This window comes from Kryptolebias marmoratus, linkage group LG19, assembly GCF_001649575.2.
Source record: "Kryptolebias marmoratus isolate JLee-2015 linkage group LG19, ASM164957v2, whole genome shotgun sequence".
Lineage (NCBI taxonomy): Eukaryota > Metazoa > Chordata > Actinopteri > Cyprinodontiformes > Rivulidae > Kryptolebias > Kryptolebias marmoratus.
The window spans coordinates 5,936,328-5,956,280 of record NC_051448.1 but is presented as its reverse complement, the minus strand read 5'-3'; the positions used below and the strand labels follow the sequence as shown (position 1 = coordinate 5,956,280).

General features: G+C 38.2%; 1 protein-coding gene across 3 annotated transcripts in view; it reads left to right on the top strand.

The window, feature by feature from the left end:
* Positions 1 to 19,953, top strand: part of LOC108233450 (disks large-associated protein 2) — a 114,155-nt gene that overhangs the window by 52,639 nt on the left and 41,563 nt on the right. For all 3 annotated transcript variants that reach the window (XM_017411928.3, XM_037981659.1, XM_017411931.3), the window contains 3 exons: positions 3,943 to 5,087; positions 15,599 to 15,816; positions 17,394 to 17,547. In XM_017411928.3, the coding sequence (XP_017267417.1) occupies positions 3,943 to 5,087; positions 15,599 to 15,816; positions 17,394 to 17,547 (1,517 nt within the window). The remainder of the gene's footprint in view (positions 1 to 3,942; positions 5,088 to 15,598; positions 15,817 to 17,393; positions 17,548 to 19,953) is intronic.

Below are 19,953 nucleotides of genomic sequence, written 5' to 3'. Positions count from 1 at the left end.
ATCAAAATTAAACGAAATAAACATTTGAAATATATGAGTTTGTATGTAATGTATGAATATAATATACAAGTTTCACTTTTTAAATGGAATTACTGAAATCAATCTACTTTTTCATGATATTCTAATTTTATGACCAGCACCTGTATATTTTAAGAAGTTAAATTTAAAATGTTGAAGCTATGAACCTAAATCCATAAAAACCCACATACAGTTCTCACTCTTCACACTCTCTCATCCCATGACTTCTAGCAGAACCTTTAAATGGTGTTTGGACCCCAGGGGAAGCATTTGCTGGAACACATTTTGCACCTTTATACTTATTGCAGCAACACAAATTACACAAAGACCAATCACTTGTCAGTCTAACCAAACAGGATTAAACCTTTGCTTCCAACATGTAATAACACCTTCCTTTCACTGACAGCCACCAATCAATCCGGCGTCGAGCAACAATGCAGCGTCTGGAAGGCTAATTTTAAAATCTTCAATGAAGATTCAGTAAATCATTAAGACACATTGTGTTCAAAGGTCCATTCCTTTCTGAGCAAATCTATGCATACTTAGAAAGTGCAGGGAGCTAATTAAGGTGCTGAGATAAAGCTGTTGTACTAATAAATATTTCATCTATTTCCTGTAATGAAAAGCTTCCTTGTTACACAAATACATTTTGTTTCCTCAGCGACCAGCTGATGTCAAACATGTAGTGAATCTGTATGATGATGAGGAAATGTAACAGACAGCAACATATGATGGAGTAAATGAGATTAGAACAGGAATAAAAATGACAAGGATGTGAAAACTATTACATGAATGCAGCTTTACAAAACAGCATTCACTGCTTTCTACAGGAATACACAATATTTAATACTGTTGATAAATCACAAGGATTGACCTGTTAAAACTGATTTCAAAATGTGGCCAATTCCACCTGTTAATAATTAATAGTGTTTTAACAGCTTCTGCTGAGGTACATCAGTTGTCTAAAGGAAAGCAAAAGAAATTTAAATAAAACTGTTATTTCTGCTCTGATGTTTGAATAAAGCATTTGTGAAGACAGCTATTGCGTCCAAAACAAACTTCCACGGTGAGACAATCATGTTCGTCTCGTCTCGTCCAATATCTCATCTGATGTCTCATCTCATCGTCTGATCTCTCGTGTCTCATCTGTCACGTCTCATCTCGTAGCTCATCTTTCATATCTCATATCCCGTCTTATCTTGCCTCACATCCCGAAGTGGCTTGGGCTAAACACTGAACCCCAGGTTGCCCCTGATCTGCACGTCGGTGTGTCAGTGTTGGTGTTAGTAGGTCAAAGTGACTTGTAGTGAAAATTGGCTTTGAGTGATCAGGAAATACTAGAAAATAAATGCAGTCCATTTACTTCTCATCTCATCTTTTCTCATATTACATGGTGTTATGTTTTGTTGGATCATATCATGTTTTTTATCAGATCATATTGTACCATATTGCATAATTTTATATAGTATACTATTGACTCCTCTTATATTGTTAAAGCATTGATTCAAATCTGAGCAACAAACCACACTAAACATGAGTTGAAGCACTGGTCTTTCAAAAGTGTTTTGTTAACCAGCTTGTCTTTATGTCAGAGGTCATATAGGTCGGGTTATCAGAAGGTGAAAGACATTTGAGTCCTGAAAGCCACAGGAAGTTTTTCTAGAAATAACCCAATATCTTACTAATCCATATTCAGTTTGTTTTAAAGCTGTTGCTTAGTATAACTTATGTAAAGATGCATCAAAAACCCATCACATTCTAATACACAGAACACGATTCAGCATAATTAATAAAATAGGATAACAGAAAACTAGTAAAGTAGAAGACATTTGCTTTCTATATTTCAGATCTCTTCAACCATACCGAGTTAAAGTAGTTAAACATAATTTACACGGCAAATCCAGCCTTGTAGTAGAGAAGAAAGAGTCTGTTCCACGTTACATACAATACGTGTCTTCTTTTCTTTCTCTAAATCTGAGATCTACCCCGCACAACCTTGAAAATCCTGTTGCAATTCCTGGGTTTTAGCAGTAGTTGTCATGGCAACTGTGCATTTTATTTTTGGCTCCTTTGAAATGGTGCGCAAGATTAGAGATCCCAAATGTTATGTAAGACATTGTGCCCCGTTCCAGACTGGGGTTTCCTGCTGCAGAGAACTTAATTAATTACAGGGGAAACGGCACACAGCCGAGGTGCTCTGGCATGTTCAACACCTGTGAAGTTTTTTATTTTTCAATTTTTTTTTAGCTCAGTTAAGATGTGGCCTGTCCTGTCAGTGCAGGAAGCTGAACACAGGTGCTTCTAATAAAACATGTCATTTAGATCCATTTAGGTATCTGAATGACATGTGTTGTATTTTCACTGTCAAAAAGGAAAAGAATTTGATCTTACAGGTGGTGAAAACAAATTACAGTATGATGAAATGGAGGAAATGGACTGTTCCAAATAAGATGAAATAAGCAGTCATTTTATCCTGTCAGGGTTTTTTATTTTAAAGTTTTTATTTAGGTTTCTCCTTACACATTTTCTTACTTACCCTTTTTCTATCACACAATAAAGTACCAATAGTAATAATAAAACAAGTTGGGGAACTGGTCACTCTTTTTACAGAAGTGTATGATATCAAATGTGGAGGTTTGTGTTTATAGGCGACACCATCGGAAACGTTGCAGTTGTAATAAACAACATTTTGAGTGGAATATGAATTTCAAAATACTTTTTTTTAAATTTAAAGTTTTAATTTACTGAGAGTGTAAATTTTTAATAGACAATATAATATTATGACCATAGTTTGCATGTGTCCCAGTTTCTGCAAAGCCCTGCATGGAGGTTTCATTGAAGAAGGAACAGCTTTGATCATAAACCACCTCGAAGGCTCGAGCAAAACAAAAGGATTTAGGAGGCTGAACTTTTTAACCCCGTGTGAGGCACTGAAATGGTCTTATTCTAAAATCTTTGAAATTAGAAATTGAGGGCTAGGGTTAGGGTCTCCTCAGGCTTTAAGGGGATAGGGCCTTTTGGCCTTGGGTTAGGGCAAGGGTCTCCTCAGGGTTTGAGGGGTCAGGGCCTTTTTGCCCATGGCTAGAGTTAATGTCTCCTCAAGGTTGGGGCGTAAGGACCTTTTTTCACTGGGCTAGGGTTAGGGTCTCCTCAGGGCTTAAGGGGTTAGGGCCTTTTGGCCCAGGGCTAGGGTTAGTGTCTCCTCACAGTTTGATTGGTTGGGGCATTTTGGCCCAGGGCTAGGGTTAGGGTCTCTTCATGGTTTAAGGGGTTTGGGCCTTTTGGCCCAGGGCTAGGGTTATAAATGAAGAAATACATGAGAATATAGAGATGAGAGTTGACCAATATTTGTTATCAGAAAATTGTGTAAATAGATGCAGGTGTAAAAGGAGAAAAAACAGTTTTCAAATTATTTAAATCAGAAATGCATCACTTTTTTAAAATTAAACATTTTTCTAGTAAATACATTTTAATCTAGAATAAATATATATTAAATTGTAAATAAGCATCATTTGCCTTATCCTTCCCAGACTGATGTAATTTATATATTTTCACACTACAAATAAACCCATCTTTATGAGATTACTGAGGTTATCTTAATCTACATACTTCTGTAAATTAGAATAATCAAACTTAATAGGTTTTCATTAGACTTTCATGTGTTTTGTAACAATATGAAAACTGAATTGAGAAGATGAAATGTTAATACATATGCATGCCTATAAAACGTTTGCCTGTTTAAGATTGCGATTTCATTATTTCCAGTTGAAGAGTGAGGAGTATCACAGTCTTATTAATCTGCCATTGTTTGTATAAACCACAACAGTAATGTACTTTAAGAGAGATTATTTAGAAATAATAGAGCTTTCATATCAGTTTTATTAAATCTGATTGAAATTTATCCTTTTTATTTTTCTACAACAGACCAGAAGATTTCATCTTGGTCCCCACCTCGGAAGGTAAATGAAGGCAGACGCCTCCCTCCTGCCAGGAACATGAAGGGCTTATCGGGCAGCCGTTCCCAGCACCAGATTCCTTTACCTCATGGTTTGGACTACGACCCCCATGTCCATGATGTCCACATCCACCATGGCTCTGACTCTCGTCACCCGTCATACCTGCTCAGCCCCACCGAGAGCTGCCCCATGGACTTGCACCACCGCTACTCGCCCCGCAGCTCCATCCACTCTGACTGCATGATGATGTCCCCTGTCATGATGCCCCCGCCTGCTGCATCCGACCACATCTCCAGCAGCACCTTCCCTAGGATGCACTACAGCTCTCAGTATTATGACTCAGCCACGCGGGAAGACTGCGCTGCCATCACAGCCTCTGCCACCTCCCCAGCTGTCGCAGCAGCTGCAGCGGCAGCAGCTGCCTCCTCCCACCACGCCGGCACCAAGAGCAACCGCCTTCCAGCTAATCTGCTAGACCAGTTTGAGAAACAACTGCCACTACACCGCGATGGCTTCCACACACTTCAGTACCAGCGCACCTCCACAACCACCGAGCAACGCAGCGAGAGTCCAGGCCGCATCAGACACCTCGTTCATTCTGTCCAGAAGCTCTTCACCAAGTCCCACTCCTTGGAGGGGTCATCCAAGATGAACGGCACAAAAGGTGATATTGTAGGAGGTGGAGGTGGAGTGGGGGGTTATTACCATCACGGCCACCACTCCACCAAACATGGCAGCAAGAGGAGCAAGAGTAAAGAGCGAAAGCAACGTTCTGGTGGTTGGTGGAGCTCGGATGACAACTTGGATAGTGACAGCACGTATCGCACACCCAGTGTAATGTCACGGCACCATGGGGAACACATCACTCACTGCTATCCAGACTCCATGCACAGCCACATGTCACTCAAGGCCTCCAAGAGCAACAATGATGTCAAGTGTTCAGCCTGTGAGAGCATGGCGATGGCACCTGAGGGCAAATTTATGAAAAGGAGCTCGTGGTCGACACTGACAGTCAGCCAGGCCAAGGAGGCCTACAGGAAGTCATCGCTTAATTTAGACAAACCCATGATGCACACAGACCTCAAAACATCTAGAACATGTCACTACCTTCAGGTGAGTCATAACTTCTTAATATAAATGTATTAATACATTAAAGCAATATATTTTAAAGCAGGTTAGCATTACTTTGCATTATGAGTTTGTAGCTGTAGTGGATGGAGCTGCAGAATTGCTTAATTGTTGTTTGTGTTTATAGTTTGCTTAAAAAAACAGTGGTTTTATGTTGCTTGCTAAGTTTAATCTGAGAACTCTTGTGTAATTTTCAAAAATTCTTCCTAGGCAAACAATTACATTACAATTAACCCATGTAGAGTTTCCATTTATCGGAGTAGAGTTTAGTAAATGAGAGCACCAAAAAAGTCTATCTTTCACCAAACCCAATGTTGTGTTTCACAGCTTCAGTGATCCAGATCCAAATCAAATTTAAATTGGCTCTTCTTTTTCCCACACTTCAGCTTTCTTCCAGGTTTAATGAAATTTGGTTTAGTACTTTCTGCATATTCTATCCACCTCTACACTCTACAGAGCCCCTAAGGCGATGTCGGTGAATTGAAAAAAAAAATGTCTTGTTTGCACGAGAAACAACTCTGGTGCTCACACAGTAATATCTTGCGCGCACCAGAGAAGTGTTTGATGCAGACAAAACTGTCATGCGCAAAAGAATATCCAATACAATTTTGTGCCTTTTGTTTTTGATTTGAAAAGTGAACTAAAAGATTTAACTGAGCTATATTTTAATCTTGAAATTGCCGATGTAGACAATAATGCTGTGCTTGCCAGACATCATTGGTAACCTGTTAGCTTATATAGTTTGCCTTATATTTACTGTTTTTTTGGATAAATAGTTTATTGTTGTTTGTTGTGCGCACAAGAATCCTTTCTGGCATGCACCAGATAATATAGTGTGCTCACAAGAATGTTTCCCATGCTCACAAGAAATCTTTTTTTTTCCTCACCAATATCCCCTAAGGGGCTTTATAGCTCTCTCCTTGGAGGAGACACAAGAGAAGTCTGAAACTGAAAACTCTAGCAAAATGTGAATTTTTTAAAAAAAATCTGGGTTTCTATGTAATCCTCAGTTGAAATAGTTATTTGCTCACAATATGGATTATCATTGTAAGTAATCCAGCTTTCAAACAAGCCATACAACTGTATAATGTCAGAGTATAAATAGAATCATGTGCAATTATAGTAGCTATTAATGTTGATTTATATATAGATGTACGGTATCGTTGTGTTTTGGGATCTCCTGACTCACTTGAAACCCTGCAATGGAAGATCTGCTACCCCCAAAATGCACATAAGAGCTGCATCAATGATAACAGACATTAACCAGTTAAGGTCAAAGGTTAAACAAGGAGGAGCTGTAGTGGAGGTGGGTTGTGAAGAGGCTCATGGTGTAGGCTGCTAAGGTAGGCAGACTAAAGGAGCACATGATGTATCAGGATACCAGCTGAATGAAAGGATTTAACTGATCAGTGAGTTGAGGTGGGCTGACACAGATCTGTTCAGGTATTGAGAAGTTCTGAGATGTGGGTTGAGCTGGCCTGAACTAAAGAGATGGTAAAAAAAAAAAACAAGTTAAAGGAGGTCAACAAAAACAAGAGGCAGTTTTGTTTGATCGATCAGAACAGAGCTGTGTTTCAGTATTTCAAATCTAAAGTCTTCTCTACAGCTGTGGATTCCTGATATTTCTAAATATTTGAAGACTAACAAATGAAAACTATACTTGTAGACTAAAAGGAAAGTGAGAAACCCTGAGCGTCACTTTTCTTAACAAATAACAACCGATAACTGAGATCAATACCCACTCTTTGCTTTAAAAATCCCTTTGTGTAAAAAGACAGTGATTGAATTGATTAGAAATCCTTCCATGGAGGTTTGTAAAACCCTCCGTACTTTCTTCTACTTTTCTCAAGTCATTTACAGTTTCCAGAAGTGTGAGACATCAATATTTTTAACCAGAGTTCCTTGTTATTTGGTTTCTTCAGGGAGCTGTTTTGTGTTACGATGAGGAGCTTTACTGAGTCAGTTACTGTCACATTATGATTAAGCTCCAAGCTAAACGCTAATATAGAAGACAAGCTTTTGTGTCTTATAGAAAAACATGTTATTCAGCTGTAGCTGATGTACAAGGTTGTTCGCTTGCACACTATCAGAAATAATTGTGGTTAAAGCCACAGACAAAAAGGGAGTAGAGCACTATAAGTCATGAAGCCTGACATTTTGGTTGTCCTCCAGTTTATCCAGTTCCCTCACACTGCACACCTGCCAGGTTTTCATTCATTGCTCTCTGGGAGTTATCTTGTTGGTGCAAAAAATCTGTTTTAGTGTGTTATCTTTGGTATTTTTATAGATGTAACTATATAAATTGAAACAAATGTCATCACAACAGTCTATTGTTAAGAAAATCACGAGCAGGAACCACATCACAACAAAGTGAGTTTACAGGTTTATTAAAAGTTGAGGGAATGACAATGAGAGACTGTTGATCTGAAGTTTGAATCTCATCTGGTTGGTGGCTAGGAAAAAGGAAAGTCAGAGTAGAGGTACTGCCTCGCTGGATAAACATACTGGCAAGGTTAGGACCCCCAGATGGGTGACTGGATGTTGGTAGGTATAAAGATGAAAGCAATGAGGGGGTATAGAGTACTGGATTGAACTGAGCAGAGTTGGACTTGAATCTGACTATGTTCACTGGCCTTGATCTATGCAGCTCTCTGGAGTGAGCCGAGTTAAATAAAATGAAAAGGATAGACAAGGATGAGAGGGATGAAAAACAGGTATGGGTGAGGGATGGGGGTATGAATGGGATGAAAAGGAATGGGAATGCCGGATGTGGTGAAGGGATGAGACAGGTGAGAATAGATGATTTTTGGAGGCAAATTGAGAAATTGTGCTGTGAACTTTCTGAACCTAAGATACCATGTTAGCTCCATTAAAAATAGGTTTTAAAATTGGTTCTTTACCAGTTTGTGTGTTATGTAGAGATGCAACACTGATTCATGGGGAAGTTGTGAAGAGACAACCTCCAGAGAACTACTTTAAAAACATATAAAATTAAAATAAAGAAAGAATGTTTGTCATTATCAAACCACTACTCAGCTACTATAACACTAAATTTTAGCTCAGAATCTGTAAAACTGACTGACTTACAATCATTTTTGAGTCCTGCCAGGACTCAGTTCTCATCTTTATTTTCCTCATGAATGAAGATGTCAGAATCTGTATTGTTCTATATTTCTGTAATTGAGAGGACTCCACCCTGGCTTCATTTAGGTTTCTGGAGGTTGTATAAGAACGTTGATACTGTGGTGTCCAATCAGAACAATAAGAAGTTGAACAAGCAGTATCTTGAACACATTTTTTAAATTCGTGTCATTGTTTGAGAGGTAGAGTAGACCCTGGACTGGTCCATTCACCCTCTCACTCACACCTAGGAGCAATTTAGAGTTACCAATTAACCTAACATGCATGTTTTGGGGTTATGGGGGAAAAAAAACACACACACATTCACAAGGGGAACATGTAAACTCCACATAGAAAGGCCCAAAGGCAAACCTGCAATCTTCTTGTTGTAAAAGAATCACTGCTCTGCCGTGCTGCTCTATACTGGTGCTCACTTTAATAAATTTGAAAACTGTCTTAAATGCGTTATTACTGACATTTGCTACCAATTACGTTTTTTATAATTGAGAATGACAGTGGAATTTTTTCTTGAATTTATGCCTGCCCATGCCTGGGTAGGGTTAAATATATATATTTTTTTTTTTCCCTGAAAATCTTCCTGTACATCCTCTGTGAAGTGTGCAGTTTTATACAGACCATGCTTTGGCATGCTTATGTGTCAGCAAGTGAAGAGGCTGCAGGTGCAACATGGGCCCAATCTGCTCCGAGTCTGTCCACAAAGAGAGCTTTATTCAGAGGAGAAAAGGGAGGGGCAATTTGTGCAAAGGCAGAGGCCAGTGCAGCTCATTTGATGCTGGGGCTTTTAGGTGAATGTTCACTTGTGACGAGGATAGATCTGCCTGGGGGTTATATGTTAACCTAATCCATCCTCAGCAAGTGTCAGATCTTCACAGAGATAAAACGGCGGGTTTCGATCTTTTTTCATAAGCGTGTCCCCAGTGTGGCTCCTACGTCACCATGCCTGCCTTGAAGCCCATCTCTTCTGGCTTCTACATATGTGTGTGCAAACACAGCAAAATAATACTCTTTCATTTTTTAAGAAACTCCTTTTTATTCCTCGCTACCAAAAGTGAACTGCCTATAGTGGTTTTGCCTGTGTGTATGTGTGTTTGTCTGCAAAGTATTTTGGAACCTTTGGATCGGTTTTAATGAAACTGTCAGAAACCAATCACTGGTTAAACATCTAAAAGTGATTAACCTTTGCAGTCAACCCTATTCAAGATGGCCGCCTCAGCTAGCTCAGCCAGTTTTACAGATACTGATCTGCTGTGGTAGTAGCTGACACTCATTCCCAACACGTACACAGAGGTCTGACTGATCAGGCGAAATCTGTTTGTAAAACTTTGCTGTTGTCTATTAAAGTCAACTACATCTGCCTGATAGAAAATTATCTTATAACCCACTGAACAGATTTTAACGAAACCCTCAGAAAGTAATCACTGGATGTACATCTATAAATGATTTACCTTTGGAGTCATCCCTATTCAAGATGGCTACCACCGCTGATCAACATTAGCTATCACAAAAATGACTGTAACTCAGTCAGTTTTACAGATGTTGAGCTAAAATTTGGTAACATTTACAATCCAAACTCTGAGAGCACTATTACGTCCTATGAAAACTCAACATTCAGCGAGATCGAGCATAATGTCATTTGCAAGGTTTAACCAAACCAGCACAAGTGGCATTCTTTCAATGAATGCTAGGTATTTAATTAGAACGTTATTTACTTTATAAAAATGAATAAAAAAGAGACATGCTGACCTTGAGTCTCTTTGCGACAGGCTGCTGTTGGGCTTTTATCTCGACTGGTAAAAGGGAGCTTCAAAACTTTTTCAAAACTTTTTATGCATTTTAATGAAAATTTTCCTTTTGATCCTGATCTTAATGATTAGCAAGCTTCTTATAATGGCTAATATGTGTTATGTCCTTGAGGCTTGAATTGTCTATGTTTCAGCCTCTGTATATTGGGATTTATTTACTCTCAAAGCATATTCCAAATCTGCATTCAAAGTGTCATTTAGACTGTTTCATCTACTGCCCATACAGTGGTTGTACCTTTATTTTACACATGTTTGATTAAAGAGTCTGCAAGTGCTTGCTGGTCTCATTTGAGAGGGTAAACGCATCTACCAGGACGTTTTAATTAAAAACACATTAGTGTTTAGCTGTTATAGAAAAGTGATGACACATGCTTTTAAAGTTTGCCTTTCATTTCCATAAAACAAAAGCATTTATCACATGTACTTCTGTGCAGCTGGATCATTTGATGCTATAGCATGAAACAAATCAACTGTTCCAAATATATTATAAAACTTATGGGAAGCAAATTGAAGCATATACTCCAAATTCTACTTATTGCACTGGATCTTTGATCAAAACTTTAGCATTAACGATTAAAGTTAACGGTTTATCTGCGAGCAAACACTCAAAACATTATCATTTGATAGATGATGTGCATTCTTTCAAGGATTTTAATTAATAGTGTCTCTGCTGTAAAAAACACAGAGCATGAGTTGACCTTTACTCTGTAATATACTGCATGTGCCTATGGTTGTACAGTAACTGCTGTGTTCTGGATCTGTGGATTTTGGTAGTAGTAATAATTCAGCAAGAGCTTTTGGGCATTTCTAGAGATAACTCAGTAAATCTTTGTAGATAAGTTTACACCTCTGCCAAATGATGCTCAACATTTAGCTGATTGGTTTACTCCAGAAATACACCGGTGACTCACATGTGCTGGTGTTATGAAATCACTTCCTGAACTGTCGGAGGATATTTTTACACAAACCATCTTCTAGCAGCCTCAGAGGCACAGCTGAACAGGTCTCTTCAGGTGGATATAGCATCAAATGAGCTCAGACGGTAGTGCTAATGAGCTGCTCACGGCCTCCAGAAGTGATGGCTGCCTTGTTAACCACAACCCCAGATGATCAATGGCTGGCCATTAAGATGAAAATGATGTATATTCTTTGCTGCTGCCTTCAAGACTGATTAATTAGGTTAGCAGAATAAAGCTGAATGCTTCTCTGCTCAGATGGGAGAGGATAAATGTAAGCAAAAATTGATCAAATAGTTTTAGTTTTACTGGTAAATCTTTTCTTTATTTCGTCTTTGCAAGTTAGACAGGATTGGAAAGTGACGATTTGTTTTAAAGCAAATGACAGGCAGAGATTCGTCTTCCTATTAGCAAGGTAAGCAATAAAAGACTGAAAAGTAAAATCTAGAGCACAAGTAGTGAGTCATCCTGCTCCAAACAAGCAAAGGAGAATTCTTCTAACGTCTTGTCAATATGCTTCAGAACAGTTTTTATCTCAAACAAAGAGTTAATGAAAACTTTTGAGTAAAATATGTGAGATTAATAATGTGTGCTGGTATTGCAAATTCTAAATAATTTTCTAATACCCATTTGCTGTATTATGTGTTCAGTAAAAATCTCAAGTGTCTTTTGATGTCTGGTTCTTCACCTTTTCTCTTACAGATCTATCAGTCAAATCAAATAATGGGATATGGTGGAGTGATTTAAAAGATAAAAAAAAATTAAAATGAACATAAAAGTTAAAGGAAGTGTGATGCAGAGGCTATCTGCTGTGTCAAGGCTGAAAAGAGGCTGTCAGTTATTGTCCGCTCTGTGACAGTACTTCAGCCAAACCATATAACGGGATAAAGTGAGTGACTGACGGAGCATTTAGGACGGTTCTGCTCCTGGTACGGTTCTCTCAATAACTACGACTGTCATTTCTGCTCGAATAACTGATACAACTGCCCCACACTGACAGTGTCGTACAGTCAAACACCGAATATCTCTGCGGTAATAATCACACCTCAGTCTGAGTGAAATCAGATAAGCTTTAATGAAAACGATATGAAGGTATTTGCTCTTGTTAATGTTAAAATTGATCATTTCAGAGACAGTTTGATAAAAAGTAAATGCTGCACTTATTATTACGGTGAGTCAAAGCAAACATGAAAGCTTGTAATTTGTGTGTGTTTTTTTTTACCATGAATGACAGTGTGCTGTATTAAAACTTGCAGCGTGAACCTCATGGGGAACAATAGGCAGCCTTTGCTGTGTAAGCATAAACTACCTAAACAACTTTATAAATAGAAAAATGGGTTTCAACAAAATCCTTCAGACGTGTTCAAGGCTTTATTTGCATTGTGAGTGTTACTTTTGGAAGGCTGTATCCAGAGGTGTAAAGATGCACCATGGCACCTCAGAGAAAGGTAATCAAAGTGGTTCTTTCCCATCATAATGAATCACAGAGCTGAGTTTAAAGTTCAGTCTGAAGCCTTTATTCATCCTGCTTTTCTCCCCACTAACTGCCACTCAGCGTTTTACCCAACAATTAAAGCATATTAACCAGCTGTAGTCTAACTGCATGAACATTAGTTTCACAATAAACATCTGCAGGACCCACAGCTCGAGGTATTAACTTTGCACACATATTCTGACATCTTTATAGATTTTTTTTTTTTTAAGCAACAGGCTTAAAAGATTTCTGATGATGTGGTACAGTCATGGTGATAGAATACCAAGACAGATTTATTTTATGACATGCAAATTTATCATGTTCCATGATGCATTTTGAAGCTGTGCTCATGATTTCTCATTAAAATCTGTGTTGTGAATCATGGGTTTTTTGCTAACAGACCAACGCAGTTGACTCTAAATGGTTAAAAGCAGAATTTTAAATAAAGATCTTGTGCATTCTGTTTGCACTTAGAATATATGTTGGTTATCAGTCTCAGCCAACCAAACTTTAGGTTTAATGCTCCTGAAAACTTGAACAAATACAATTTTGTTAGCAAATTATCTTTATATAAAACCAGTTATCGGTTTTGTCACAATGTTCTTTAAAATGACTGAACAGGTTTTTTAAAACACTGATAGAGAAAACAATGAAACATGATGATTTATTCACTTCCCACAGTTTTGGAAAACCAAGCTGTTTCCTGGAAACAGCTTCAGTTCTGTGTAATGACGGTCCCTCTGTCACAGATGTGCCTCCTGTCTGGTGTCAGTGCTCTGAAAACAATTACACAGACTCACGATTTTAGAAAAATATATTATTTCTTTTTTTTTTTTTTTTTTGCATCTTAGTGCAGATACACAACAGTTGGCACAGTAAATTATTTCCAAATAAACCCCTTTCAGTAATCTTGAGAAATGTTTAGTAAAATGTCATGAGGTACTGTGATCCCTTCATCACACAGCTCTGATGCGTTTAAATTTTGGGTCCATTTGAGTTCTATAATATTATTCATATAGAAAATATATTTAAAATTTGCTTTGTTCTGTATGTGAGAACCTATTTGATTGTATTAAATCCCTTTCAGCTCAAGAACTATATAAAAAAAAAGCAATTTGTTTGGGGGCTTTACCTCAGTCAGATTTGCAGGAGAAAGATTTGTCACATTTCCTGCTCAGAACAGTCTTTGTTTCCTCTCAGCTTCAGCCGTGACTCATGATGCATTCACTGTACCACATGATTAGGAAGTCAGAAATGTTGTGCTTTGCCGTTTGAGTGACACTTCCTGCAAGTTTTCATCAGCAGTTATTTTATGTAATGTTCATTTAACCTCAGAGAAGAGCCGCTCTGCCCTTTTTTTGAGTTGTCTATTTCTTTAATGTCCTCACTAGAAAATTTGACTAATTACATTTGATTTTTCTAGGTGGAAAGTTGTAAATTTGGCTTTCTCATTTATTCCTTAATGAGATACAGAGGAATTAAATAATTAATGAAGTCTGGGTTTATAGGAGGAAGCTTGTAATTGTACATTAACCTGTCCTGCCGAGCTGTGCAGTTATTTATTTGTTTGTGTTTGTGGTGAGGTGTTTTGACGATCTATCAATTCAGTGCATGACTTGTGAAGAGACTGCGCCTTAAAGAGAAAAACTAAACAATCCAAAGCCAGATTGCTTTGACAGGGTTAGTATTTGTGAATAAAACTGCCTGTCAAGTATTTTTGCCGTTTGCTTGAGAAGCGCTCTAAACTCCGTTGGCTGTGCGCGCTGTCAGGCTGGTTACTGTACGTTCTCACATACTCTAATAACACGATATAAGGGTTATTGAATGTAATTTGCACGAATAAGATTTGAAAAGAGGCCCACTCTGCAAAAGAGAGGTAAAGAGTGGAGTCTGGATTCTCACTTCACCCTGTAAAACGTACCGAAAAAAAAAAATATATGGGAAAATTCAGTTTTTAAAAGGAAGGTGCTGTAACCTAACAGTGAAAATCTCAGACTTTTCATGCATACCTCAGAAGATCACTGCAACTTGTGAACAAATATTGTTTTAATATATACAATTTTAAACATTTGCTCGCTGCTGAAAGGTGAAGGCAGACAAAAATGTTTTTGCGCATCTGTGTGAGTGTGTGTGCCTGTCTGTTACCAGATTATCTCATAAATCACTGGAGTGAGTTTAATGAAACCTACAGGAAATATTTATTGAATGTATGCACCTCTTCAGTGTATTATTGTTTTGAGTCAACCCAATTCAAGATGGCTGACATAGCCAAGTAAACTTATAAAAACAAACACAAAAAGAACTATAACTCTTACCTAAAATTTGTTGTGGCCGTAGCTAAAATTAATCCACAACACATTTTGAGCTCTGAGAGATTGTGCTATTAACCATTTGGAGTCAACTCTGTCAGTCTGTGTGCCTCTACAGCTGATAGGAATCATTGTAAATGAAGATGGTTGCTAAAAATATTCAGGATTAGCCAACATGAAAAAAGTAATTCAAGTAATTCAAGTAATTTTTTTTACAGATATTGAGCTAAAATTTGATGTAGTTGTAGCTGAGAGTCATTCACAATGCATACTTTGAGCGTGACATGTCGTGATATCACATCAGATTTCACATGGCATCATTTCCAGTTCTGTCAGTTCTCTACATGAAATGATCTTAGTCTAAAACTCTTGCAAGGAGGTGGATGAAATGCATTCTTTCAAGGAAAGCTAGGTCTCTATTTTTAGTATTGCATGTTTTCTGAGAAAGGATTGCACTCTAATGAGGATGAAGTTTAGCGTTGTGATTGTTTAATTATAAAGGTCTGTTTTTAAGGTCAATGAATTGCGGTTAATGGGCATATTATTTTCTTTGTGAAAAAAAGAAACGTCAAATCTTATTCAGTTTGCTTGTGTGGTAAATTTCTCAGACTCATTTGGATAATTGGGCTCCAATCTGCTTGCAAATAATGGTTTTCCTCACATTAAGCAGCACAAGCTGTGTGTTTTGAGCACAACTACATGCATCTGTACTTCCTGTATTCAGGAAGTCTCCACAAACACTGGATGAAATAAACACAAATCTTTAAGCATGATAGTATTATGTTATGAATTTACACGCTGAATAAATTTACAGGTGCCCCAAGATGAGTGGAGCGGATACCCCGGTGATAAAGATGAGGAGATCCCATGTCGACGCATGAGGAGCAGCAGCTACGTCAAGGCTATGGGAGAGCTGGAGGATGAAAGCGGGGACTCCGACACCAGTCCTAAGATTTCTCCACAGAAGGCCATACGACCGGATGCTCTCGTCCTCAAATCAGCCATGCAGAGACCCCATTTAGACTCTCACAGGTAGGCCTGGCTGCCCAGCTCAGTGTGTATATACTTCAGGTTTTTAGTCAAGGGTTTTATAACAAGTAAGCAAATCATACTGACAGATGGTGGTAAATGGCTAATAGACTCAGTACTAATAGATGTAGTTATGTTTTAAAAGTTTACACATGGAAAAAAACCACATTCATGCAATCATAGTGGCTGAGCTTGAGTTTCATAGTGTGTTAAAGTACATGATTACTGTCTCCAGCTGTGATTGTGATGCTTTTCAAACCTTCGGAGAAAAAAAAAAGGCCCAGATGTTGTTTGCATTAAGTTCCCTTAAATACTAAGAAAATGACTTGTTAATATAAAATACAGTTAACTGAAATATATAATATAGACCAACTGGACTTCTACTTTAGTCATAAAGGGATAGTCTGGTCATTTTTGAAGTGATGTTCTGTTACAAACCGTGACATCAGTCATAGAGGAGGTAGTTTGGACAAAAAGGGCAAAAGTCTTTGTCAAGGCTGGGGTAATGGCTATCCTAATGAGGGTGTTGTTTAGGCTTATAAAACAACTCTTTCTCACAAATGACATTAAGGTGTGAAAGAACGCTACATTAGCTCGTATTAAATATAATATGCATAGCAACGTGGATGATGTTGTTGAGAAAACTGCAACAAACTAAGCAAATGATGTCATGCAAAAGTGTAGGTTTATTATTAGCTAATGGAGCGTTCTTTCTCACTGGCATGGAGTTTTTGAGAGAGTTAAAAAAAAAACTTAGCCTGGGTAAAGAATTCTGCCTATCAGGTGTGAGGGAAATGAACTCAGAGTGCAGATTCATCTTTTTAAGAAGCAAAAACTGATTTAATTATCATTGACTTCAACAGATCAAAAACCTGCATCAACCCGTCACTCAGTAGCTTGTCATCACAGGGCTGTGCCCTTCATATAAATAAGATTTCCAGTTTGTTAGGTCCACTGAGTTTATTTATGATGAAGGTAGAATTACCTCATCTTCACAGCATCAAAGCTTGTGGTTTCTTAGCTTATTTTCATCATGTCCATCTGTTATTGTTTATTTTCAGGCATTTTTTTTTTTGAAGCTAAATTCTGTGAACCCAGAGAGGCGGCAGTCATTCTTTCTGCCTCTGAGTGCTCAGTGGCATTTTTGTTGCCATCATCTCTGCGGGGTTCTGATCTCGTCCGCTTTTGTCTACTAATAAAAAAAACAAAGCCTTGCTGTTTTTCATGCACTGGTGGAGAATGTAATAATTTCCCATTATTGTAGCTCCAAGCTCTCATTATTTCACGCACACGAAGTAAAGCCATGCTGCACGTGTGCTCTGCAGGTTTGGGGTGGACGACTTATTGTTGTCACATGGGACACTTAAAGCTACAACTCAGCCTGTTCAAATACATCACATTTCAATTAGTGTCAAGGAGATGAGTCATTAAAATGACTGATATTTTACTCTGACATTAAATCTCACCATGCTTTCCTCATATATAGAGTGGACAGCAGATTCATTAACTACAGTTCTGGTGTTCCACTTGTGGCTTTTGAACTGTGAAACTGTCTGTATCTGCCCCCTGTCTTTGTTCAGCCAGGGTTACCACTTGCAAACCAGAGATTTGCGGCCCCACCCAAGTGTCACACTGGATCCTGCCACTTCCTTCCACCCCCCTCCTTTTCGCTCTCGCAACCAGAGCTACATGCGCGCCGTCAGCACCCTCAGTCAGGCAAGCTGCCTCAGCCAGGTGAGTCTCAAACATCCTTCCCATGGAAGCTACACTCAGAAAGACAAAATACTTATCATGTAGAAGGTTTTGCAGTGACATTAATGGGTGGAGCTTCACAGATCATTGCTATATTGTACACACCCGCCCCTTATTCCCACTTGGTACAGTTTCATTCCTCACTGGCTCGACTCACGTTTGGGTCCCTCTAACCTCACTTGCAAGCTGGAGAGCCAAAAAACCCCCCCCAAAAAACCCAGACCTGACAAATGATTCACAGAGTGAGAATAAAACAAGCTTTTAATAGAATGTGACAACTTTACTTCAGTCTTGTTTAAAACCACTGTTACTGGAATATGACATATAGCACAGCTGCAAAGTGTCAGTTCTTCTGACATCACCTGCAGCTACATTATATAATATGAGCATGCCAGATTTTTAAACAACCTTTAGATTATTTTTTGATTTCTTTCAGTGTGGCATACTGTTTAAGACCTTTTTCTATATGGCCCAAGTGCCAAAACGGCTTTAAAAGAATATGCAGTACTGTGCATATTTTTTTTTGCTTCCAAGAAGCCAGAGTTGTTATTTTTATGCCCCGCTGCCAAAAGGTGAAGGTGGATGATAATATTTGGCCCATGTCTGTGTGTGTGTGTGTGTTCATGTAGCTGTCTGTTACCAAAATATCTCATGAACCACTAGACAAGTTTTTATTGGAACTGAAAAACACAAAAATGGCTACAACTCAGCCAGTTTTACAGATATTGACCTAAGGTTGGCTGTGGTAGTCGCTGAGACTAATACCCCACAACACATATTCTAAGTACTAACAGATAATATAGGACTTTTTTGTTTAAAATGTTTCCATTAACTATTTGGAGTCATTTTTTTTCTGTTCGCAAAATTTCTCATGAACCAGTGGATTGATTTTAATGAATCTATCAGGAAATATTCACTGGGTTTAGCTCTATAACTGACTAACCTTTGGAGGCAACTGGATTCAAGATGGCCACCACAGCTAGTTGAAATGAGCTAACACAAAATGCTAAATTTAGTCAATTTTTGCAATAACTGTGCTAAACTTTGCTGTGCTTGTGGCTGAGAGTCATTCACCACACATACTCTGAGCCTGATCTCTTGTGCACGAGATTGCACATCACATTACTTTCAAGGTTTGATGAAAACATCTACAGCTTTGTCATTTCTCAACATGAGATGCTTTTAGTCTAAAACTCTGAAAGGTGGCGGGTGACATGCATTCCATCAGGAAGTGCTTGACCTTTAATTTACAGTGGATTTGATCACTAACTCTTCAGGCTTTCTGAATACCCTTTTAGTTTTTTCTTTGTATCCCTAGCTTCTTTTTTTACTTATTTTCAGTCCAGTCCTTGTATCGGGCCATTTTTCAGGTTTGTTTTATTATTCAGACAGACCAGTGTTCTGTCTACACAAAACGGACAACTTAACAAACAACCTATTTTAAATGGACTCTTTAGGGACTTTGTTTAGCAGCAGCCTGACACCAAAACACAATTTGTTCCCTTTTCTTCACTGATTCTTTAACACAAGAACCAAAAATAACACTGTTAGACTAAAAATTGTATTTTAGCATCAACAAGCTAAATTCCAAAGACAGAGCTGAAAACCTGGCATACAACAGATGATCAGCTGAAGAATGTTGCATTTCTTAGGTCCTTTGTGGTGGATTTTTTTATTCTATGTTTTAAATATATGATTTTCAGATACTGTTCATCTGAAGAGATATCTTTTGTCCTCTTCTTTTTCACTTTCCCCGTGATTTTAAAACATACAATATTTTGTCATGGTCAAGTTTAAAGACTGGATAGAATCTGTTTAAAAAAGCAACCAAAGTCTAAAGTCACTGAAAAGACCTTCAGGAAGCCTGAAGAACTATTGATCAAGATCAGTTTAAAAGATTACAAGATAATCTGGCTCCTTGGAAACAAAGTATAAAGAAATTGGGGGTGGTTTTAAAAGTATTGCGCCTCAAAGTGCTTTAAATAATTCCAACATGGGACAGGAAAGAGTTCAAGATCTATCTAACACCAAGAGTTTTTGTAGTGTAGTGCAGTAGGTGAAAGTAAAATTATATATTTAAGAAATTAGTTTTTTTATTATTTAGACCCTGGCTTCACTGATACACTATTCATCACTTTGGATTACTAAGACATGTTAATCAAACCTTCAGTTAACTTATTAAAGACCAGAAATCTGCTTTAACTACCTTTTTTTTCCTTCAAAGTAAAGACTAGACAAGTGGTGCCCAGTCCTGGTCCTGGAGGGCCCTTATCCTGCATGTTGTAGTTGGTTCCCTGCCCTTCAGCAGGTCGTCACGTTCTGCAGAAGCCTGTTAATCACTCATTCAGGTGTGTCAAAGCAGAGAAACATCTAAAACATGCAGGATAG